Below are 24,943 nucleotides of genomic sequence, written 5' to 3' on the forward strand. Positions count from 1 at the left end.
ACAGGAAGAGACGAGAGGTGAGGCAGCGACGAGCTCAGCCTCCCCTCTGATTACGCAACCCCTCAGGCACTGGATGGAGCGCGGGCAATAAGCGCGTGCCTGTTACTATCTCAGTATGTCACCAATGTCCTCGCCTTCCATACTCCAGGTAATTTATTTCACATATGTGTATATAGATATTTAGGCTCGCTGGTCTCGTCGTGAAACTGCAATGAAAAAGCACCAGGGGAGGCAGCTATCACATCTGCCTCACTGAGGGGGATGTGTCTAACACGCCCCCCTCAGTGAGGACACGCCCCCTCCGTGAGGATACGCCCCCCCTCCGTGAGGCCACGCCCCCTCAGTGTGTAAATCTGGCTCTGACACGAGCCAGTGCCTCCCCAGCCATTGACCTCACCGCACGTCCCTGAAGTGTGGCTACCCCGACCTCTTCCAAAGACGTCCGACCAGCATGCAGGAGTAGGCCAGATACCTGGGGGCGCTTCCGCCGCCAGCAGTGACGCTGAGCAAGACATTGCAGGGCTGCGCCTTTACCTCGTACGCAGTTAACCCCGTCAAGGTGTGCGCGTGCAGGTGAACTACCGTGGCCAGAAGGTGAAGCTGCTCCGCATCCGCAACCCTTGGGGCGAGGTGGAGTGGAACGGTGCCTGGAGCGATCAGTGAGGATGCATTTTGTTAAAACTCTTATTTTGTCCTTCCCCCACCCCCCGATTTATCCCAAGTAAATTCTGATCAAGCCAGTGATAACTCATAAGGATCAGGAAAAAAATGACAAAAGCGATGACGTTAAAATATATTTTTTTCTCCGTACATTTTATTTCAGCAGGAAGGGCCCAATACGCTGTTAGGCTCTATTTCATGGGTGTCGTGTTCTTGAAAAACTAATTGCAACGATGGATCAAAGAGAAGTCAGGGCAAAATCAACGGCGTTAGAAAATAAATCGGAAACAGTGCATGAACGTACTCTATGTTGAATTAAGTATATTTCCAGTCACAAAAGTTGACTGGGAAAAAATACTTGGACAAACCGTTCATAGTCAAATAAACATGGTCTTAGACTGTGTAACTAATTCATCCCTATCGTCTCAATTGTAGAGGCCAGTGTTCTTCATTGTAAGGCCCCGCGGGCCACTGGCGGCCCCTGGTGACCTTTCGTGCACCCCCTGACGTGCGGCCCCCAACAATACACAACGAGTGAAAACACCTCCCATCGTCATTGTGCTGCGATCAAACCCCAATGGTTTCAAATGTGTGGCGGCCCTCACACCGATGATGTGTTATCGCCGCAAATGGCCCCCATCTGAGAATGAGTGAAGAAAAACTGGTATAGGCCATCTCATTTGTACCCGTGGCCTCCGAATATCCTGTCACGTTTCCACTGCCTCGTTTGTACTGTCGGCTCATCTGTCTTGTTTGCACGTCTCGTTCGTTTCGTCAAGTACGTACATTGAACTTCTTTCGCTCTGTACGTAGCCAACCGTGCTAATCGGAGGTACGGACGAAGGACAACAAACTGAACAACACAAAACAGTTCTAAAAAAATTAGCGTTTGATAATCATTCTCACGGTTCGTGTAAACCATTTACTGTTACGCATTACATTTGACATCTATTTTAATCGATGAATCGATGCTTCCCATAACATGCTGCCGCCAACGAGTAAGCACGCCTGACCACTTGACCGTCTGTTAAACCGGATCCGCCTGTTGGTCAGCGCTTTCCAACCGTCTGCCAAGCTGATTGATCGGTACAAATGGTCAAAATCTCAATAACATCTCCATAAAATGCTATCCTAATAGACGATGTTTCTGTCTATGGCCCTACTTCATTGTAGAGAGATCAGGGCCAATGCATGAGATGGTACCGATGATAGTTTTAGACTGTAGGACCACAGTGCTACTGACGAATGTGTTTGTTGTTGTTATTTGCGCTTGTGCACCACTGCCAATGTAGAAGCATGACAATATTGTTTCGCTTCAGTGCGGTCGTCAGCTGGTCTGTTCACCAGTCAGCCAGAAATCCTGTCGACGAGCCAGTCACAAGCGTCTTAACAATTCACATCATCCGGAATTCAATTAATTGTCATAATTCAGGGTCATCATTGAATTGCAGAATTTAAAAAATAATTTGTACACTGTCACTGACTATTTTCTATCTCGTCTAGTACATCAATTTAATTGGTTTCATTATTATAAAAGTGTAGAGGTGTAATTGTGTATGGGAGCGGATGGCAAACAAACACAAGGGGCGTGGTTAGGGCCGTACACATAGGAGGTGGCCACACCGACGTCCGCACCTGCATCCCCCACGGGCCTCTCCCGGGGGGGGCCGCGGACTATAAGAGGGGGTGAGCCGGAGGGCTCGAGGTCGAGGTATCAGCTTTAACCAGCGAAGACGGAAGACCAGCTAGAATAGGCCCCGGAGCTCCCCTGGCTCGCTGTCCTTATCAGGGCCGACCAGGGCAAGCCGGTGGCATGGCCCCGAGAGCCCAGACTGACGAGCAGGTCTGGGAACTCAGGGGGGTCGGATCCCAGCTTGACCAGGGCTGGGACAGGTAGCCTCCCCTAGCTCCCTAGTGGAGGACTTGGGCTTAGGTTAGCGGGGCTTAGATGTTGTGTCTCCCTGTTAGCCGAGTAAGGGGACGTTACCCCTTAGGTCCTGTGTATACTCGCTAACTGTATACAAGTTGTGTTAATAAATAAGTGTGCCTCCGATCCCGTCGTCAAGCCTCCTGAGTAATTACTACATCTGGTGTCAGAAGTAAAACGTCCAAAGATGGACACACGAGGGACGACACGTACCAGGGAGTCGGAGAGGGAGGACACCGCGGCCGAATCACCACCAGAGATGGCCGAGGTCGGATCGGAGCAGCCGGGGCCGAGTACACCCGCGCCGCCACGACAGGAGGGGGGGGATGCGTCGGCCGAGGGACTTCGGCTGGCTCACTCCCGCCTGGCGGAGCTGCTCTACGCCGCGGCCGCCGTGTTGGAGGAGATCACGCGGCTGGGAGCTGGAGGGGCTGCGCGGGAAGACGGCAGCAGCCGACGCACGCCGGCATTTCCCGCCACCCCGACGCGGCTCGCGGTTAAATTTCCCGCCATCACTACAGTGCGAGCAGAGGGCGGGGCCGGCCTGCGTCAGGTGACTGCTGAGGGCCAAGCACGAGCCGTGACATCATCAACGCCGGCCAGCGCGTCAACAACGGAGCGACCGGCGATGCCATGCTCACAGCCCGCCCACACTGTAACGTCGGCTGGGAACGAGGGAGCGAGATCCGCAGCCACGGACGTCGCCTTACAACAGCGACTGCCGCCTCTCAAGGAGTTCGTGGGAGCGGATGGAGATTGGGGCGGCTTCAAAAGGCGGTTCATCGCTCATCAAGAGATGGCGAACTGGACGGACGCCGAGGCACTATGCGCGCTGCCGGCGATGCTGGACGACGACGCCCTGGCTACCCTCACCTCGGCGCCTAAGGAAAAGCGCGCCACGCTGCACCTGGCGCTGCAGCTGCTGTCAGCCGTCTATGGGCCGCCTTCGGACTGCAGGCAGCTGTTCCACGATCGGCATCGGGGCGCCAACGAATCGCCCCTGGCCTTCCGAACGGCTCTCCTGGCCCTGGCAAAGGCAGCTTTCCCGCGGATGGACGAGGAGGGAGTGGACGCCATGGTGGCTGAAAAGCTGCTGCTACTCGCCGATGAGCTGGACATCGCCGTCTTGGCTCAAGACGACGGAGAGATGTCGTCCCTGCTGGTCGCGCGCCACATCCACGGGGGCTTGCGGTCCCTGCGTCGCAAGGCTGCCAAGGGGGTGGCCGGCCATGCCATGGCGGCCACCGCCCTCCCATCAGAGGAGGTCTGCGGGGTGGAGCGGCGGGGGGAATGGAGATCAGCGGCACCGCAGGCTCGGAATGGACCGAGCCGCCAGGAGCAGCCCAGGCCATCTGGGGCGCTCACACGCTGCTACAACTGTGGCCTGCAAGGCCACGTTGCGTCAGGATGCCGGGCTCCCCGTCAGCGCGGAGCGACACCTCGTCAGGACGCCACGCCGTCTCCACCCAAGCTCCAGCAGAGAAATACGGCGAGTCGTGGCACCTCACACGTTTGGCCCATGCACACATCCGACACACACTCACGCGCTCAACTGAACAGGGTTCGAAAATCGCCGCCCATCGCGCGCGATTGTTCTGAAATGCGGCGAGCGCTCCAACCGGGTCAGTGGTCGGAGCTCGCCCATCGTGTCGTTGCTGCGTCGGCGGGATCATCGGTTGTGGTCGGTCATATTGATGGGGTAGAGGTGCGGATTTTAATTGACACAGGGGCATCGGCGACCATTATATCTGATTTGATTTATAACATCCTTCCCGTTCAAAGTCGTCCCTTGCTCCCTGTTGACGTGCCATGCTATGCTGCTAACGGGGGCTCGCTGGGCATTATTGGGCAAATCCGCGCCAAAATTTGCATTGGAGACATTAAATTATCCGGGCCTGTTTTGGTTTCCTCCTCACTCGCGGTTCCGTGCCTGTTGGGGACGGATTTCTTGGCCAAAATGCCCATCCGTATCTTGATTGACCAGGGGTGCATCGAGCTCCCATCGGGCCGACGTGTTACATTTTTGTCTTCCCCCACCACGGAGCGTCGGGCGTTTGCCACCGTGCAGGCGCTCGTGACAAAAACTGTGCGCGTACCCCCGGGGGCTCAGATGCTCGTCCCTCTTAGGTTGCGTCGGCCGTTTGCTGAAGGGGTTGCGGATCGGGGGGTCTTGTTGGGACCATCTCGAGCCGGGGTCAATGGACCCGATTTGCTAGCGGCTCAGACCATGGTGAAAGGGGATGGGGACCCCTTCATTGCAGTCCTTAATGTAGGATCGCGAACGGCCGTGGTTCCTCAAGGGACCGTGCTTGCACACGCAACGCCGGCGCCCTATGAGGAACCACTCGTGGGTCAGGTAACCACCGATCCTCCGTCGCGACCGCATTCGGACTGTGATGACGGATGGCTGGATGCACTTTGCGCGGGATCTGTGGATCTGTCCGACACGCAGCGTGCGCAGCTGCGAGTTCTCCTGAAAGAATTTGCCGACGTTTTTAGTAAACACAAATTTGATATTGGTTGTTCTAAATTGCTGCGACACCATATTGACACGGGTGACAGCGCGCCAATCCGCCAAAATCCCTTTCGGCTCAGTCCCGCCGAAAAGGATCATGTCAAATCGGCTGTTGATGACATGCTAGCCGCCGATATCATTTCCCCTTCCAACAGCCCGTGGGGCGCACCGATCGTTTTGGTGAAAAAACACGACGGCTCACTGCGGTTTTGTGTCGACTTTCGGCGATTGAACAAAATTTCTGTGGCAGATGCGTACCCGCTTCCTCGAATGGATGAGTCGCTCGATGCCTTGGCGGGGGCGCGATTCTTTTCCACCCTCGATTTACTATCTGGATTCTGGCAGCTTCCTCTGGATGACGAATCAAAACCTAAAACTGCTTTTCGGACACCGCAAGGTCTCTTCAAATTTAACCGCTTGCCGATGGGCTTACATTCTGCGCCGGCAACTTTTCAGCGGTTAATGGAACTGGTCTTGGCAGGCTTGCAATGGGATTCGTGTTTAATTTACTTGGACGATGTCATCGTCTTTAGCAAATCCTTCGAGGAACACCTCCAGAGGCTGCGTGCTGTTTTTCTCAAAATGTGGGCTGCCAATTTAAAATTTAAACCGCAGAAGTGCCATTTGCTCCGCGAATCGGTGCGGTATTTGGGTCACATTGTTGGGCGCTCGGGGATATCCACTGATCCCGCCAAAACGAAATGCGTCAGCTCCTGGCCGACTCCCACCTCGGTGGGAGAGGTCAGGAGTTTCATTGGGTTCGCGTCGTACTATCGACGGTTTGTGGCTGACTTCGCTACGATCGCGAAACCATTGCATGCCTTGACGTCCAAGGGAGTCAGGTTTCATTGGGGGCTGGAGGAGGAGGCTGCTTTTCACGCCCTCCGGAATGCCCTGGTGGGGGCTCCGCCGTTGAATTACCCCGACTTCTCACAACCCTTCTTGCTCGATACAGATGCAAGTAACACGGGCATTGGGGGCGTGCTGTCCCAACTCATTGGGGGCGTAGAGCATGTGGTGGCTTACGGTAGTCGGGTACTGTCTCCAGCGGAACAACGGTACTGCGTTACCCGTCGGGAATTATTGGCAATTGTTTATTTCATTCAGCAGTACCGCCCATATCTGTACGGTCGGCGTTTCACCGTCCGTACAGATCATGCGGCCCTACAGTACGCTCTGCGGGTTCAACAACCATCGGGCCAGTTGTCTCGATGGTTGGAGATTCTCCAGGACTACGACTTTGTCACCACATATCGTAAGGGCGTCCGCCACACGAACGCTGACGCCCTGTCACGGTTGCCACCCACTTCGGAGTGCGCTTGCCTCCTGGGTTCGGGGCGTTGTAGGCCCCCGAACGTCACCACCGATTCGGTCCTCGTGGCCGCCGCCGATGCGCCTTCGGCTTCGGGTCCTATCGAGCAAGAAGGGAGGGATTCGTTGCTGGGGTTGTCGGTCGCGGAATGGGGACGCCTCCAAATGGAGGACACCTCCCTCCTCGCTCTGCGCCGTCGCGCAGGGGGGGTTGGGCAGGGGGTGGCGAACATTGACTCATGGGGGTTGTTCCAGGGTCTTTTAATGCACTGGGACGGAAAAACCCGCCGCCAGCAGCTCGTGGTGCCTGCAGCATTGAGGGGTAAGGTGGTATGGGCTGTTCATGAGCGGCTTCTGCACTTGGGGGTTCACAAGACCTTTGCCACGCTCCAGCTCGATTTCTTCTGGCCGGGCATGGCAAAGGACGTGGGGGATCTCCTGGGGTCGTGCACGCAATGCGCGCAGCGAAAGCCACCAGCTAGGGGGTCCAACCCTCCGCTGCAGTCCATAAAGGTTTCCCGGGTTAACGAGCTCGTTGCGCTAGACATACTCGGGCCATTTCCCGCTACACCCAGGGGGAATAGGTATTTATTGACAGGGGTCGAATACTTCACGAGATGGCCTATGGCCTGGCCCCTGGCCAACCAGTCGGCAGCAGCCATCGCGGAGGCCTTTGTCCAGGGCTATGTCCTCGACAAAGGTGCTCCGGAACGGCTGCTTACTGACCAGGGTAAGAATTTTTCGGGAAAACTCCTCCGCGAGGTGTGCGACCTCTTGGGTACGGAGAAAATTCGGACCTCCCCGTATCACCCTCAAACTGACGGGATGGTGGAATGGCTGCATCGGACCATCACGTCTATGCTGTCCCAACAGGTGTCCGAATCCCAGACAGATTGGGACCTTCGCATAGCCGGTGTGTTGCAGGCCTACAGGATGGCTCCCCATGCGGCCACCGGATTTTCCCCTTTCTTTTTAATGTATGGCCGCGAGGCTAACCCCCCTGTGACGACCCAGCTGAAGCTCTCGGCGCCTCAGGCGAAGTCTACCTTGTCCGAACACGTTAAATTTAACATCAGCAAATTGTCTGAGGCGCGGGAAGCGGCCGTGCAAAATTCTGAACTCCGCCAGAAGGCGAACGAGAGGCTTCGGCTGGGGCGGGTACATGTGTTCAAATGGAAACCAGGGGACAGGGCATGGTTGCACTGTCCCCAGGTGCCACTGGCAACCTCGTCAAAGTTGGTACGGCCGTGGCGGGGGCCAGTGGAGGTCGTACAGGTCTTACGGCCACAATGTGTTCGCGTCAAATGGGGGAGGCGTCGGTGGTACGTGCACCCCTCAAGGTTGAAACCGTTCATTGCGCCGGCCCGTGGTTCACACACACACACGCATGGCCAAACGTGTGAGGGGTCCGCCGACTCCCCGACGTCGCTGCTCTCGCCTAACATGACATCAACTGTTCCATCTCCAGGTGCAACAGGAGTGACGGGTCCACGCCCGCCAACCCCTCCCGGAGGGGTCGGGGGTCACTCGGCAGCGACGCCAGACTCTCTTGCACCCGGACCGTCACCAACCACCACTGAGCGTGCCGGGTCGAGCCCTTGTGACGGGCCCGCCGCGAGAACGCGCGCCAAAACGCGCAGACTATTGTGAGGTCGGCCGTTGGGGGGCCCTTGCGGACAGTGGGGGAGGGGCATCCGGAGCGCGTGTATATATGTTGGGTTTGCGGAATGGGGTATTTATTCGGGAGGGTGCGCCGGGTTATTTTTTTCTCTTTCTTCTTCTACCTGTTTCCTGTTGTTGTTGTTGTTATGACTGTTATTGTTCTTGTTAAATTTACGCGAGGCACACACGGTTTTGGGGAGGCATGCACCTTTATTCTGATTTTGTTGCAGCCGGGGACGGCTGCGAGCTGTACAGGGGGGGGTGATGTAGAGGTGTAATTGTGTATGGGAGCGGATGGCAAACAAACACAAGGGGCGTGGTTAGGGCCGTACACATAGGAGGTGGCCACACCGACGTCCGCACCTGCATCCCCCACGGGCCCCTCCCGGGGGGGGCCGCGGACTATAAGAGGGGGTGAGCCGGAGGGCTCGAGGTCGAGGTATCAGCTTTAACCAGCGAAGACGGAAGACCAGCTAGAATAGGCCCCGGAGCTCCCCTGGCTCGCTGTTCTTATCAGGGCCGACCAGGGCAAGCCGGTGGCGTGGCCCCGAGAGCCCAGACTGACGAGCAGGTCTGGGAACTCAGGGGGGTCGGATCCCAGCTTGACCAGGGCTGGGACAGGTAGCCTCCCCTAGCTCCCTAGTGGAGGACTTGGGCTTAGGTTAGCGGGGCTTAGATGTTGTGTCTCCCTGTTAGCCGAGTAAGGGGACGTTACCCCTTAGGTCCTGTGTATACTCGCTAACTGTATACAAGTTGTGTTAATAAATAAGTGTGCCTCCGATCCCGTCGTCAAGCCTCCTGAGTAATTACTACAAAAGTAACATCTATGAGACCCTTTTTTGCCAGTATGAAGATGATGGAAAAAATAGGCTTCATCCTTTCGAGCAAGAAGTCAGGCGTTGACATGTTGAAACACCAACTAGACACCCATCATCATCTTGATAATTGCAACAAAAAAAGGGTTCCATAGATATAACTTGCCAAACGGAGCTATTGACGCTTTGATATTTTTGCATTGCCCTTGTGATGCTCGCTTTTGGCGCACTTTGGTCTCACGCTGGTGAGACGACGCCATACAGGAGGCTGCCTCTAGTGTAGGCCGTAAAATTTCAAAGACAACGCGTATAAATATTATTATTATCAAAACACGTTTGTTTCCATGCTTTTACCACAAGCATGATGTGCGCTCAATGCAGACTTGACGCCGAAAATCAACAGTTGCCTAAAAGTGTGCGTAAATATTGATCCTTACACGTGTGCCAATGGCTGTCGATGTACTCAGCGCCCCGGAGTGGAAGGCCCTGGATCAGGGAGAGAGGAACCGGCTGCAGCAAGTGATGGCGGAGGATGGAGAGTTCTGGTAGGGATGCATTTGATCCTTTTGGCGTGCAATATTGTGGATTATCGGATAAATATAAATGTTTTACTGTTTACCGTTGTGCGAATATCTCTCCAATGAGGTTTCAGTTTTCGGACCACGTGCTGGGAATTATTCAGTTCAGGAACGATTCAGTTCGGGAACAATTCGGTTCGGGAACAATTTGGTTCTCAGAGAAGCTCCCAGCCCGTGGAATGAAACGTCAGACATCGCGCCCAACAATGAGCGGTATGACCCGAAAAAGCTTTGGAGAGATAAGCAGCACGATTGTGAAAAACCTACGCAGTAGTTTGGGAAACATCATTGCTCTACTCCCTCTTTTGTTTCATTCTCCACTTTTCCCTCTCCTCGTTTTATTTTACCGTTCCTGAATTCAACGTGCTGTTTAATATTTACCTGGGCCAATTGCTCACACAAAACGACAACGACAATCACAACAAACGCGACGGCTGCAGGATGTCGTTCGACGACTTCATGCGGTATTTCACGAAGATGGAGATCTGCAACCTGACCCCGGACCGTGTGGAGCGCGAAGGCGACCCGCGCTACTGGACCGTCACGGTGCACGATGGTCGCTGGCTCAAGGGCTGCACCGCCGGCGGATGCCGCAACTTCCCCGGTACCTCCCGTCGACGAGTTTGCATCCAGGTTACACCTTCGAAGCTACCCCCTCCAACACCCTCGCTCCTCGTCCGCCCCCAGTTTCCGTGCATTACCCTACCAGTAGAGGAGGCTTCGGCACGTGTCGATACGGGGACTGCACGCTCTGACCATGTCCGTCTGGTGCTCGCTGAGCTGCATTAGCTTCCGGTTGCTGAACGAATACGTTATAAGGTTGCACTCATTACACACAAAGTGCTTGCCACAAATGAACCACAATACCTTGCTGAGCACAAACCATCACCATGCGAACTCCGGTCATCCTCGCAGTGGATTTTGGCTCACCAACGAACACAGATGGTCACTGCATAGCTCGCTTTCAGATGTGCTTCTGCGGCCGTCTGGAACGCTCTTGCTTCCGATATTAGGAAGCCACTGGAGCTATGCACTTTTGAATCAACTAAATTGCAAACTCATTTCTTTAAAACTGCTTCCCGCTCATGACCAACAACAGTGGCGAATATTTGAACCGGTCCCTTGCCTGCCCTGGGTCAACCCAACTTTAGATGAGCACCTGGTCCAGTGACAAAGGCCACCGGGCGTGGTGCTGGCCACTCGCCACCACCGCATGTGGTGTGCCATCTTTTTTTTCAACTCAACCCGAGCTCGGTACGTAGCACCAATCACAGAATAAGAAGGGGGTGAGAGGGGGGGGGGGCAAAGATTCCACGAACAAAAGTCTGAGATCGGCCCACCCAGGTGGGGGCCACTAGCGGAGGAGTGAAAGTTGTGCGGTGCCATCCTCCTTAATAGGTGCTCGCTAACAACACTTAACCCAAGGTTGAGGCCAACGTTGGCATGTGGTTGAAATCAGAATCAGAAGTTTATTATCCGAGTAAATTACACAAGGAGCTTAAGGGCTCTTTTTCAAGGGTGACTGGGCCAGCACACAGACATGGCAGCAAGAATTTATGAACAAGATATAAATTCTTGTTTATTAGGACCGAAGCAGGAGGATTTCTCCACAACTCTGACTCTCTGCCTGATGATGCTGGTTGTAATTTGTGGTGAAACGTGGTACTCGAATTGTAAATGTTGTGGGTTTACTTTCAAAAACACCGGTGTGCTGAATTCGAATTGGCATGTTTGTTCACGTGACAAACCTTACTAATCGGCTGTGTCGGGTGGTGGCGGGTTTAACGATACATTTATATCTACGCGATCTAACCCAAATACCTGTATTATGGATAAGATATAAAATATTTTAAAAAATATTTTAAGTGAATAAATACTCTTTGGTTCTTTCGGTAAAGCCACGTAGGTATAAAATAAAATAAATCACGACGATTCGGGCGCAACACAAGTGTCCATCATCAGGTGGGAAAGCATGTCCTGCTGCTGAGGCAGACTGTTTTAAAAGGTTTGATGATGGATGCTTGTGTTGCGCCCGAAACGTCGTGATTTATTTTATTTTATACCTACGCGACTTTACCGAAAGAACCAAAGATTATGGATTCCTGCAGTCACGAAAGCTTCAAATCAAAAGTGAATAAAACCAAATGACCGTACAAAACAATTGCGTACATTCGCATTCGTATTGTTTCGACGTCGATGATGTATGCTTAAAGGAGCGCAGTGTAACCGTTGGCCCGCCGTTCCGTGTTCTTGTGAATCGGACCCACAGAGACGTTCTGGACCAACCCGCAGTTCCGTCTCAAGCTGCACAACGAGGACGACGAGGCGGACGAGACCGGCAGCAAGGCCTGCTCCTTCATCGTGGCGCTCATGCAGAAGAACATGCGCAAGCAGCAGCGCAACATGCTCACCATGGGCTACGCCATCTACAAGGCATGTCGAACACGAATAAAAGCCCACAGTTTCGATTTAAAGCTTTCGTGACTGCAGGGATTCATCTTCTTGGTTCTTTCGGTAAAGTCACGTAGAAGGGAAATAATAAAATAATACAAATAAAACATAATAAAATAATTCTCACGACGTTTCGGCCACAACGCAAGCAGCCGTCCTCAGGTGGAGGACAGGTCTGTCTTTCCGACAGACCTGTGCCGAAACGTCGTGAGAATTATTTTATTATGTTTTATTTTTATTATTTTATTATTTCCCTTCTACGTGACTTTACCGAAAGAACCAAGAAGAAAAAAGCCCACAGCTTTTAATGTTACCAGTTTCCAGGCCCACTGAGCTATGCAAGCGCTTTTGCAGAGGCGACCTGGTCAGGAATGATTGCTCGACGAAGCAACTATAATAATCTCACCTCCGATTGGCACGGTTGACTGTGTATGCTGCCAACGAAAGTTCAACACACATACACATACGTGTGGAAATTTACAGCGGCCAAATAATCTGAGTGCGTGTTTCTAAACACGAAGGGATAAATCCACATGATCACGGGGAGAACATGCAAACTCCAAATATGCATGCGTCAGGATTGGGATTGAACCCATGACCTCCTGTATACCGGGCGAGGCAGGTAACATCTTGCCACCGTGGCTATGACTGCTGCCACCGCCGGCTGTCCTAGACCAATGCGTGATTGTCTGTGACGAGGGATGAAATTATAAATAATTACACTGGTCAACATACTTTTTCTGGCATAAGGTATTCCAACGGTTGTAAGGTAATTTTGGGGTGCTGATTCCAAATCTGGCTTCAGTTTTTGTCTATCACATCAGGTTTTTGAGATATCAAATATTGCATTTTCAATCAAAACTGCAGAAGAAAAATATTAAATAAATGTGGATATCTACATAAAATGATATTATAAACACACTATCCTAAAAATACAGCACCATATTTTAACACTAAAGCAGTCACTGACTCGCAACAACTGTCAATCATAAGTGACAGAGTTAATTTCGGGTAAAATCAATAAAAATGGGGTATGCCGATAGCATAAAAATGAGATGTGATAGAGCAAATCTGAGATCAGATTTGGAATCAGCACCCTGAAATTAGTCTAAAACAGCTGCAAAAGTCCAGGTCAGAAAAAAATGGGTTTTTTTTGTTGACCAGTGTTATTTAAGGAGAAGAATAATTACAGGTTATATAACAGCACCTTTCATAAAATGTTAACGCTATTTACATCAATGATATTGGGGGTGAGGGGGGAGGGGTAATAAGTATCGGAATAAAAATAAAAATGCTTTCTTAATACGAAATGTCATTAATCCGAAGATGCAGACCGAGATAGTTGAGATCCGTTATTAGCTACTGCAGTCCACTGGGAACGATAACAAAAATTATAAACAAAATAACCCTCTCGTAACTTAGATATCACGGTCATCATTATCATCATGACAGTTTCTATCTTTATCACCATCTCGGAGATCAGTGCTTTATTTCAGCTGGGTATATCTGGTTCACTATTTATGTGCCCGGCACACCGCATCCATTATACCTTTCTCTATGGTTGTGACTATCGGTGGCATGCTACCTATTCCGGTCTGCTAGCAAACCTGGAATATATTCGCTGACAAATGTAAACCCTGTCAGGAGTTCATCTTGGAGCAAAACGACCCATGACAGTCATCGTCATCACGGACGGCAGAGTGGCACATCGGTAACACAGCAAGAAGGGCCTGAGTTAGATTCCCAACTCGGGTGCCTTTCTGCGTGAAGTTTGTATGTCCTCCCACTGCTTTGCAGAGTGTGAGAGTGAGTGAGTGTGTGGAGTTTGTATGGTGTTTGTGCCCTACGAGAGGAGCGCCAGGCGGCTAAAATGCAGCAAGTTGGCACAGTAGGGGCTACAGCTGGTGCATCTAACAGTCATCTCAGTCAGCCAATCCATGGCACCTGGCTCTGTCCCGAGTCCTCCTGTCAGCGAGCCTTCAACACTTCACGTGGCCACAAAGTGCACCTAGCCTGGCACAGGCGTCGTGGTGACGTCACCTTCACTGAGTGGCGAATGGCGGGTATTGGTATTGGAGTTAGTACGGTCTCCCCGTGTTCTGTATGGAGTTTCCTCCGGGTTCCTCTCATAAGTAATAAAACACATACCATATAGCATAACAATGCAACACACGGCAGAAAAATCACGCCTTCTTGTGACAAATTTGGTAGGACCCCTGCTGAGACTCAGTGAGGCTTTTCCTTCGTAAACATGAATAATAAAAATCATCGTCGTCTCTCTCTGATGTCTATACAGATCCCCGATCAGACGGGCCCGATGCCGAAGGAGTTCTTCCTCTACAACGCCTCCAAGGCGCGCAGCCCTTCGTTCATCAACCTGCGCGAGGTGTCGCAGCGCTTCCGCCTGCCGGCGGGCGAGTACGTCATCGTGCCCTCCACCTTCGAGCCGCACCAGGAGGCCGACTTCCTCGTCCGCGTCTTCGCCGAGAAGCCCAACCGCTCCAAGTGCGTCGCGAGCGTGCGGCGACGCACGCTGGCACCTCGCGCCCCTTGCTGGAGAGAGAGAGCATTGTGTGGCCATAAAGGCTGGTATACTGATGCATTGAAAATACTCCAGCGCAATTGCCGCTGGAGGAAATAAAATTATAAAAGTAAAAAAAAAAGAGAGAGAGGAGAAAGAGGAGAGAGAAAGAGGAGAGAAAGAGGAGGGAGAGAGGAGAGAGAGGGCCAGGGTCGGAGCGAATTTCCCAAAAATGAGAGTCAACGCGTCGGTGCTTATCTCTCGTTTTACAGCCCCGAGACAGAGACGGTGCTTGGAGGGGAAATAAAACTGCAGGTCAACAACCGCTGTTGACTCCCCCCCCCCCCCCCCCACAAAGCGGTTCGCATTGTATTGAGCCCTGAACGGGAGGGTTAACGATGATGAGTCGAAGCCCAACCAGGATTTGAGCTTGCAAACCTTTCCATTGCGAGCTTCTCACTCTTCTACTGAGCTACCGGCGTTGTTTCTCAGAGGGCAGTGTTGGCCGCTGTGGGGTGATGAAGTGCATCTTACTTGCCCTGGTGGCGGTGGTGGTGCTGCTGCTGCTAGTGCTGGTGCTGGGAGCGATGGTCGTGCTGCTACGGCTGGTGGTAGTTGTGTTGTTGGTGGTACTGGCGGTGGTATTATTGGTAGTAGCAATGGTGGTCCTGCCGGTGGTGGTGATGGTGCTGGTGGTGCTGATAGTTGTATTGGTCGTCATGCTGCTGGTGATGGTGGTGAGCGGCAGTGGTGGTGAGTGGTGGCAGATCACAGTCGAGCTCCCACCTCCCAGCCGCCGGGGCCATCTCACACGAACTCTCTGGTGGTGGTTTTGTTTTGGAGTGAACGATAACAACGGCGAGGATTGTTGCACAGTTAATATCACTGGGTGCCTTGCACATTTACATTGGCCTAAGGAAAGCTGAATTAGTCCTCTCTGGGCTGGGTAGGAACTTGACATTTGTTGGTTCAAGGACTGTCACAATAAGGGAGCAGTAACTTGTGCCCATCTGAAAGACGCTCCTGTCGAGAACCTAATTTCATTGCTCCATCTCCGCAGTCGACGTAACACCTCTGGTGCCATTCCCTCCTTGGCTCCCACTCTATCGTTAGATTCGACCATCGCTCATCGTCCCTTGTAGCGACGCGTTATGCTCAAGCCCATTCAAAGCAAAGTACTTTCTAATCAAACATAATGGGTGTTGCTCACAATATTATCCGCATTTGGTTACGCGCCTCGCTCACGAGGACGCTATACGCACCGCCCATCCGTCCCTCTACCACTGGAATCCAGTGCAGTCAAAAAGGCTCCGCAATTGCGCTCTTATCTCATCAATAATTCAGTCTCGAATCACTGCGGCAGAGTGGGGACAGCATTACGCGTCTATGTCTATTGACGATCCTTCATATGCGTGCGTGTGTGTGTGTGTACGTGTACAGATGTGTATATGGGGAGAGTTAGTGCGCTGCGCTACGAACCCGGCGACCCGAGTTCGATTCCTGTGCACGGCCAAGACCGGTGACGATTATTTGAACTGGTCATTGGCCTCCCCTAGGTCGACTCAGCGTCAAACGAGTGCCTACTATGGTGTGTTAACATCTGCAATGGGGAGACAAAGGCGGCCAGACGTGGTGTTGGCCACCCACCTTCTCGTGTGCCATGCCAGCCTTCATAGGCGCTCGCTTGCCCCAACAGTTTGTTAAGGCTATATAGGGGATCTTTTTCTTTGTCTACATCATGTGTGTGTTTTCTGTGGGTTCCCCCCCCCCCAAAGGGAATCGGATGACAAGATCGGAGCAGACATAGATTTGGTGAGTTCTAAATGAGTTGGGTGGAACGGTGGCACAATGGTTAGAGCACTGCGAATATGCACTGGCAGAGATAAGTGATCATTTTAACAAGTCCAACCGCACCACCCTGGACCCCCACCCCTCTACAATCCTACACTCACCAGAATGGTGAAGTATGGTCAAACTACCCCCCACAACTGAAGCTGTGTGGGGAGGCCTCCATTCTACAGTGGATTGACAAAAGGCAAAACAATATTATTTAATCTTCACTGTATCAGCCAGTACTGATTTCCTGCTTGGCCCTTGTAATGGAGATCACTTGTTTAAATCTATTATTTAAGCCATGTGTGCTTATATCCAAAGTAGCTTGCAACCGGTGTAGCACACTACTTACCGGTGTATGTAATGATGTGTAGCTTCTATCAAAACTGTGCTTTTATCAGAACTGTGCTTATGTACAGGGATCTAATGTCTTTGTATGAGAATTTGTTAAAATTATAAACTCTTTTTTATTTCACCAGGTAAGGTCCACAGAGCTATATCACTCTTCATGAGAAGTAACCTGGCCACAAATGATAGCTCAACGAAGTGGCTTATCACGTAGAAATTTATAGCAGCCAAATACTCTAAATTTATGTTGACTCTAAATGTGGAGGGAAAAACCGGAGGACCCAGAGAAAAATCCACGCAATCACCGGGAGAACATGCAAACTCCAAATATACAGGTGTTAGAGGTCGGGATTGAACCCACGACATCCTGTATACCAGGTGATGTAGTTAACATCTCCCCACCGTGGCGACCAACCTCTCCCCCCACCCCCGTGTGCTTTGTGTATTTCAGAATGATGTGGCCAAGCCTGGAACGGAAACCGAGGACGATCGTAAATTTAAAACCTTGTTCGGTCGGCTCGCAGGAGAGGTAAATCATCGGCATCAGAATAATCTTTTATTTTGACCGCAGGCGGAGGAATCCGATGAGCCTACGAAGCTTTCTTTTTTCCACAGATGTCCAGTATGGGGCGGGTCAGCGAGTTACGACAGCAAACAATACAAAATAACACATGATAGGAGTGAAAAATAGAGACAATGGTAAGCGAAGTCACTAAATATAAATAAGCGATGCATTCATTAATATGAGTCTGATTCATCAAGCTTGGGCAAGGCAGCAAAAATAACAACTAAACAGTCCCAGACCACATCAAGATAACACACAGTTCCTCAATAAAATGGCACATTATCAATAATAATTCACCATTCATACTAATACAGTAATATCAATTCACTGTTATCAGTAATACGGTAATACGAATTCATCGTTATCAGTAATACAGTAATAATGATTCCCTTTAGCTAGAAAAGCCTCGCCGAGTCTCAAAACGGGATGGTCCCGCCACTTTGGGATGTTTTGGCAAATTAAACGAGTGCTGGGCTCTGTGGGGTAGCAAACCGAAGAACCCGGAGAAAACCCACCACACGTACGAGTTGGTAACGAGCAGAGATCCGCACAGATGGATGCAAAAATCCACAGTTGTGCCGCCAAATCCTGGCCATGTCACAGCCCATGGCTATGACACCGGCTATTCAAGTACTAACCAGGCTCGACCCGGATTCGTTGAGATCTGGCGTGTTGAGGGCGATGTGGTCGGATGCAAATAAGCGTTGAAAGGGCCGGGCAGGAGCGCATTTTACTGCTCGTAAACGGGGTTCGCAGTTGGAACCCAGTGGCCGCCCCATTTAATACTGCGGGTGCATTGTTAACTGTGCATTTTTTGCCAACAGATCAACTTGTGCCGTCGACGCTGTCCAAATTTGCCAAAAAGCGTGGAAAATGACACTCAAATAATCACACGCAGCAACATCGCCCTAATTGTAGACTTGTAGACTATAGCTGTCAATAACAACATAGTGCCTCCCCCGATAGCCTGGTGCGACACGAATGGAACAAACACCAAATGCACTAAATTATTACGAAGCTATTATTATTATTATTAGATACTATTACTTTGGACGGGCTATGGAAACCACTTTCAAATATAAGATGAATATGTCTGGATATAAAGCGATGGTATTTTTTGGCAGGGGTGAGATCTGTATTTTCCATATGGGTCAGAGAACCGGCAGCTTGATGTCGCCAGAATCATTGAGACGGATGCTAAGAACTCGATGGCCAGGACAGGCTAAGAAATGCATATGTCCCAAAGTGAATAGTGCAGGGTACACATTCGTGGTTCTTTCGGTAAAGTCACGTAGAATGGAAATAATAAAATAATAAAAATAAAACATAATAAAATAATTCTCACGACGTTTCGGCCACAACGCATTCAGACTCTGTCTCCTCGACAGACCTGTTCTCCACCTGAGGAGGGCTACTTGCGTTGTGGCCGAAACGTCGTGAGAATTATTTATTATGTTTATTTTTATTATTTTATTATTTCCATTCTACGTGACTTTACTGAAAGAACCAAGAAGATGAATCCCTGCAGTCACGAAAGCTTTAAATCGAAGTGCAGGGTACACTCTGTGGATGCGGTTGGGCCAAAACGGTTGCGCTGGGTGGGAGACGCGTGGGCAGGTTGGAGGAGGTCCGACTGCCGAGTCAGGCATTGGGGTGACCTGCGAGCATTCGCATTTCTGATGGACTGGACTCATAGGAGTGCGCGAGAACAATAGTTCAAACCAAGTGGAAGAGAAGACCTCAAGAGCAGTTGGTGGGTGGGATGAGGCTCTTGAGGGCAGATTGTGAGGGTCGCTGTGTGTCTACCGTGCAGCAGCTGCGGGCGGAGGGTTGAGAGCGTTGGCAGTGAGGCAAGGTGGCGATGGAGTTGGCATCATTGGCGGCTTTGGTCACGGTAACATCTCGATCTGATTGAAACTTCAGATATGAGGTCATTTTTGGTTTATTTATCATTTGTTTTATTCAGGACATGGAAATCAGCCCCAAAGAGCTGCAGGACATGCTAAACAAGATCACTGCCAAGCGTGAGTCACCGCGACACTCCACCCGCTTTGTCGCTCTTTGTGCAAACGCACGCATGTACGCACGTCCATGAGGTGATGTCTTACGCAGGTACGATACGTGAACCTGGCCGTGCCCCTTGGCCGTGCGCGCGTTACTTTGAGTCGGAGTTGAAAATAGATGACTCTGCCACGCCGTCGTCGTTGAGCCCTGTGGGGCAACGTCACCACGTCGAAGCCACAGGCCCTGCTCAAGGGACGATGGCAGTCACGCGCAAACATCGGCCTGACGTGTAAATCGATGTGGGGGAATGCTCTTTCCGGATGATTCTAACCAATTAAACTCGAGTCACTCTTCCGAAAGACTTTGGCACCCACTCGTTTGTATTGGACGTTATCACTTCGGAATTTTGGGAGGCAAAATGTTGTTAATTGGGAGAGGCGGTAATTTTTCTGAATGTCCTCGCCAAGCGAAAACATTGTTGGTTGGATGCATGTTTCCCTCCGACGATGGACGCTTGCGAACTCTGTACAAAGATTGTTGCAACCCGGTATTCCTGTTATGCAATGAATGCGCCACTGCAGTTTTGTGAGGACAAAATCAGGCGAGATGAATGTGGCGCGCTAAAATAATTCCTGGAATTTCAGCCGGACTGTTCCGGCTGAATATAATCCACTGGTGGTGATATCCAAAAGTCCTGGACCTAGTACAGTCTCTCATTTTACGATCATCTGTTATAATGTATTATCATATGGGAGTCACAGAAATTACTAGTCGCTTGAAATGTATTGTTCTACTCAGTATACAAACATCGAATCGCACGCTCATGTATAATTTTAGCACATTTTACATGCAAATAAAACCGGGGGGCCATGAGAGAATTGATTCTTCGATCAAATCTCTTCCCAGCTTCGTGACAATTTATCAAATCTCGGGAGTGGGCGAATCATCAAACGATTGTGCATGGACTAAAGATGAAGTGCAATGTGTATTAAATTCTACGACTGGCATTTAAAGCAATGAATAGAATGGCACCAGATTGCATATCGGCCTCCGCGTACAGTTTGGTCAGCTGATGGTAGTGACCGCTGCTGATGGTAGTGACTGCTGCTGATGGTAGTGACCGCTGCTGATGGTAGTGACCGCTGCTGATGGTAGTGACCGCTGCTGATGGTAGTGACTGCTGCTGATGGTAGTGACCGCTGCTGATGGTAGTGACCGCTGCTGTGCATTGCGAGGTTTAAGGCTCAGTAGGAAAGGAGACGAGGTGGCTTCTTGTGTTCGGACCCCGCGACCGACCGTGGAACTCTGACCGATCGCATCAGAGGTTTCGCCCACAGCGACTACGTTTAAATCGAGGCTTGAGGCCTACTTCTATAATTTAGCCTTATGATTGTACTCTGGCATATTTTGACTATTATGCCATTTTAATAAATTCCCCTTCTCTTCATGTATTGCTATGTGTATATTATCTTAACTTGTGTACACTCGCCTTAAACCGCACGGTATGAATGGCACTCTGTAAATAAAGATTATCATTATTTTTATTGCAAAAAAAGAATTGGGGTGCCTTGGTGGAAAGAAGTTAACTACCTCGCTTGGTATACAAGAGGTCGTGGGTTCGATCCCGACCCTGACGTCTGCTGCTGTATATTTGGAGTTTGCATGTTCTCCCCGTGGTCGTGTGGATTTTTATCGGGGTCCTCCGGTTTTTCCCTCCTTATTTAGAATCAACGTGCATTCAGAGTATTTGGCTGCTATAAATTTGCACGCGATAAGCCACTTCTTTGAGCTATCATTTGCGGCCAGGTCGTTTCTGAAAAAGAGCTACGCAGCTCCGTGTGCCTTACCTGGTAAACCAAAAGTGGTTAGTTTTGTTTATTGCTATAAACACGTGGCGGTTTTGTACACGTGCTCGTTGCAGACGGTGAGCTGGAGTCGACCGGCTTCAGCATGCACGCGTGCCGCAGCATCGTCGCCCTCACGGACGTATCCTCACTCCACTGCCTCTTAACAACAACGACGACAAAAATAATAATAATAATAACAATAGTAAAGCCCAATACGTCTGTCAATAACTCTGAATGTGCGTTCCCTTAAAGAATAAACGGAAAGTAGGCGACGTTCTGGGCAGTGACCTTCGTCGTAGCGCACAATGGAGCATCGCAACATTATGTATTTGTGATAATGATAATAAATCTATTTGGAACGTGCACACATTTTTGCAAAAACGGATAAAGTCGTCGTTCGACCGCGAAAATCGGAGGTGAGGAGCAGCCGGTCTTGTGGCTGTCCTCTGGGCACGTGTCTTTAGTCGAGCGAGAGACCAGAAAGCCTTAAACGGGGACGAAACCCAAAATAGTCAGCTTCACTGGGACGTAGGTATGTGTGTTGAACTTTTTTCGCACCGTACGTAGCCCACTTTGATAATCGGAGGATTGTGCTTGGATGGGTGGCCACCATGCATAACTGGAACCACGGGGTACCGTCACGGCCGCACCTGGATGTTCGGTGGCCTGACAGAGCGTCTGTATTTCACGTGAAGCGTGGTGGGATTTGGTGTTGGGGGCCTTAAATCTGCGCTCAGGTGGACGGCTCGGGGAAGCTGGGTCTGCAGGAGTTTCGCATCCTGTGGAACAAGATCAAGAAGTGGCAGGTGCGTACGCGGCTGCGCCAGCCTTGTCGAAATCTCAAATGCCGCTCGTCGTTACGATCCCACAAAGCGGGTGTCATGGGCTGCTGCCGGGCTTCGTCGTAATCAGATGGCAGTGCAGCAAAGTCTGTCGTTGTACTGTACTACGCTCCATTGTCGTTGATTTTTGACCCGCGTTGGCTTTTGAGTTTTCCCGCGTGGATTTAGACTCTTATTTTTTTGTTTCTCTCAGGCCATCTTCAGAAAACATGACGAAGACCTGTCGGGAACGATGTCTTCCTACGAGATGAAGAACGCCCTCAACGCCGCAGGTGGGTGCGCACTTCCGCTTACAAAAACCTCCACCCCATCCGGTACGGACACAAAAACGCAGGCACTCTCAGTGTATGGAGTGACAAAAGCGATTGATCATATCGATCATGTTGCTCATATACACCAGGGATCATATTTTCCGGGGAGGCCACATAATGAAATAAGCGTGTGCTGGTGGACCATGTGACGTCATACGTCACGTGTGCAGACGACATGACATCCCGTGACGTCGCAGCACCTTCACACGTGACCACGAATCTCCTGCCTTCAGCTCTCGCATCTCGATATCTCTTGTTTACCTCCGTTTCGTCTCACTCGTCCGTATCTCTCGATGCCTGGGCGAGCCGCCAATGTCTCTCGGCATGCCACTCAAACAATGAAGGGCACGGCTAAAGATGAGCGGAAAGAAGGTGAGCGCAGGGCAGGAAGGGAAAGGAAGGGGAGATGGAACGACCCGGGCCAAGATGTCGGGGATGAGAGGGGATGGAAGAGAGGGAGAAGAGAGCAGGAATGGAGCGAGCAGCAGGGATGCTGCACGGAGCAGCAGCGCGTGTCTCCCTCCACGGGGGCGCAGGCAGAGGGAGTCACAGCGGTGGTGGCCACACGTACGTCACGTGGTTTACGCGGGAGGCTTGAGCCGCACGAGTATTTCCCACAACGTCCAATTGGCATCGTTGGCTACGTAGGGTGCGGAACAAGTTCAACATACATAATAGCCGGATACAGACCCGCGATTACCAATGAACGCTGTTGCTAATGTGAATGCCCCTCGCTCGCGTGCCCCTCCTACCCCCCCCCCCCCACCCTCGTGTGACGTAGGCTTCCAGCTGAACAGCCAAATGTACCAGCTGATCATCATGCGCTACACGGACGAGAGCATGCTCATCAACTTCAACGACTACATCACCTGCCTCGTCCGGCTGGACGCGATGTTCCGTGAGTGTCCAGCGCGAGCGGTCCGTGACACAACGCCGACTTTTGGGCCACCCTTTAGATATATATACTGGACAGCTTTGAAATAGCTCATCAGATTACTCCAGTGTAGATACTGATTGTGATTTTGACCCTGTCCTGAGTCTCCCCTACGTCGACTCCACTTCCAACGAGTACTTTGCGCATTATGTAAGATATGAGCACTGGGGAGACAAAAGTGGCCCTGCGCGTACGGGTGCCACTGTGCTGTAAACACACGGGTAGTTGACAAGGTGAAGGCGCAGCCTTGCAATTTCTTGCTCACGCCAATGCTGGCGGAAGGGCCTCCACTAGCGGGAGCTCTAGAGAGCTCGAGATGGCTTCTCTAGATTTGGCAAGATATTTGGCCTACTCTTCCACACTGGCGAGACATCTTGGAAGGGGTGGGAGTACCCACACTTTACCCCACCACGCGCGATCTGACCTCGCTCGACCTGACCTCGCTCGACCTGACCTCGCTCGACCTGACCTCGCTCGACCTGACCACGAGTGACCTGACCTCGCTCGACCTGACCTCGTGCGACCTGACCACGAGTGACCTGACCTCGCTCGACCTGACCTCGCTCAACCTGACCTCGAACGGCCTGACCTCGCGCGACCTGACCACGAGTGACCTGACCTCGCTCGACCTGACCTCGCTCGACCTGACCTCGCGCGACCTGACCTCGCGCGACCTGACCTCGCGCGACCTGACCTCGCGCGACCTGACCTCGCGCGACCTGACCTCGTGCGACCTGACCTGGCGCGACCTGACCTGGCGCGACCTGACCTCGCGCGACCTGACCTCGCGCGACCTGACCTCGCGCGACCTGACCTAGCGCGACCTGACCTCGCGCGACCTGACCTCGCGCGACCTGACCTCGCGCGACCTGACCTCGCGCGACCTGACCTCGCGCGACCTGACCTCGCGCGACCTGACCTCGCTCGACCTGACCTCGCTCGACCTGACCTCGCTCGACCTGACCTCGCTCGACCTGACCTCGCTCGACCTGACCTCGCGCGACCCGACCTCGCATCGGCCGGCTGCAGCGTGAGCCCATTCTCATCGAGGAGCATGAACCATCAACGCGAACTCCGCTCATCCTCGTAGCAGCGGCTATTGGCGAGCCATCGAACAAAGACGGTCACTGCATCGCACGCTTTTGGATGCGCTCCTGAGATTTTCTTGCTCACGTCAAATTTTTTTTCTTTCGGGAACACGTGGCACTTTTCTAGCGCAATTCTTGCCACCCAAAGCGCCGTGTGTGCGCCCACGGAAAGCTGACCATTGCCACGCATCTCGATGCATTTCTCCCACAGGCGCTTTTTATACCGTTGACAAGGAGAAGAAAGGCTTCGTGAAAATGCCATTTGACCAGGTACGCCGTCCATTTGTACGCATCGTAAGTTGGTACCAATGGAAACATTCGCCGAAGTGTGACGGATCGCATATGAACGCGTTTTACCGTAACTGCTCCTGCGTCTCATGTGCGTGCGCGGGTGTTTGCGTGCGTGTGTTTTGCAGTGGATGACCGTGGCTATGTACGCGTGAATATTCGGCGTCAACGAAAGAGAGAAAACGCGACCCCCCCCCCCCCCCCAAAAGAAAACGACGGCTGTGATCTTCTAGCTAGACACCTTTGGGCTGGCTGTGGTTCCCCCACGCTGTCCCGCATGAGTTTCAAGCATCATTGGCGAGAATAACATACTTTTAAGTGACTTTTAAACACACCACCCTGGCACTTTAGTGACCTCACTGTTTCGGATGCATTTAAAATGAAGATACTCGCTGCAGATTCATCACATACAGCCACGGCTGAGCTCTCCGATTATTATCCAA

The 24,943-nt window shown here is 51.6% G+C and overlaps 1 protein-coding gene across 2 annotated transcripts in view; it reads left to right on the forward strand.

Annotated features, from left to right (window-relative positions):
- Positions 1–24,699, forward strand: part of LOC144944029 (calpain-9-like) — a 36,592-nt gene extending 11,893 nt beyond the window's left edge. Inside the window, exons 7-20 of one of the 2 annotated variants that reach the window (XM_078872044.1) lie at positions 574–659; positions 9,358–9,435; positions 9,909–10,072; positions 11,738–11,901; positions 14,216–14,424; positions 16,216–16,252; positions 17,073–17,150; positions 19,153–19,210; positions 21,112–21,176; positions 21,775–21,843; positions 22,073–22,151; positions 22,972–23,088; positions 24,424–24,482; positions 24,629–24,699. In XM_078872044.1, the coding sequence (XP_078728170.1) occupies positions 574–659; positions 9,358–9,435; positions 9,909–10,072; positions 11,738–11,901; positions 14,216–14,424; positions 16,216–16,252; positions 17,073–17,150; positions 19,153–19,210; positions 21,112–21,176; positions 21,775–21,843; positions 22,073–22,151; positions 22,972–23,088; positions 24,424–24,482; positions 24,629–24,655 (1,290 nt within the window). In that variant the 3' untranslated portion in view covers positions 24,656–24,699. The remainder of the gene's footprint in view (positions 1–573; positions 660–9,357; positions 9,436–9,908; positions 10,073–11,737; positions 11,902–14,215; positions 14,425–16,215; positions 16,253–17,072; positions 17,151–19,152; positions 19,211–21,111; positions 21,177–21,774; positions 21,844–22,072; positions 22,152–22,971; positions 23,089–24,423; positions 24,483–24,628) is intronic. The other variant, XM_078872045.1, reaches the window with a different exon arrangement.
- The last annotated feature ends 244 nt before the right edge of the window (positions 24,700–24,943 follow it).

Source organism: Lampetra fluviatilis, chromosome 33, assembly GCF_964198595.1.
Source record: "Lampetra fluviatilis chromosome 33, kcLamFluv1.1, whole genome shotgun sequence".
Classification (NCBI taxonomy): domain Eukaryota; kingdom Metazoa; phylum Chordata; class Hyperoartia; order Petromyzontiformes; family Petromyzontidae; genus Lampetra; species Lampetra fluviatilis.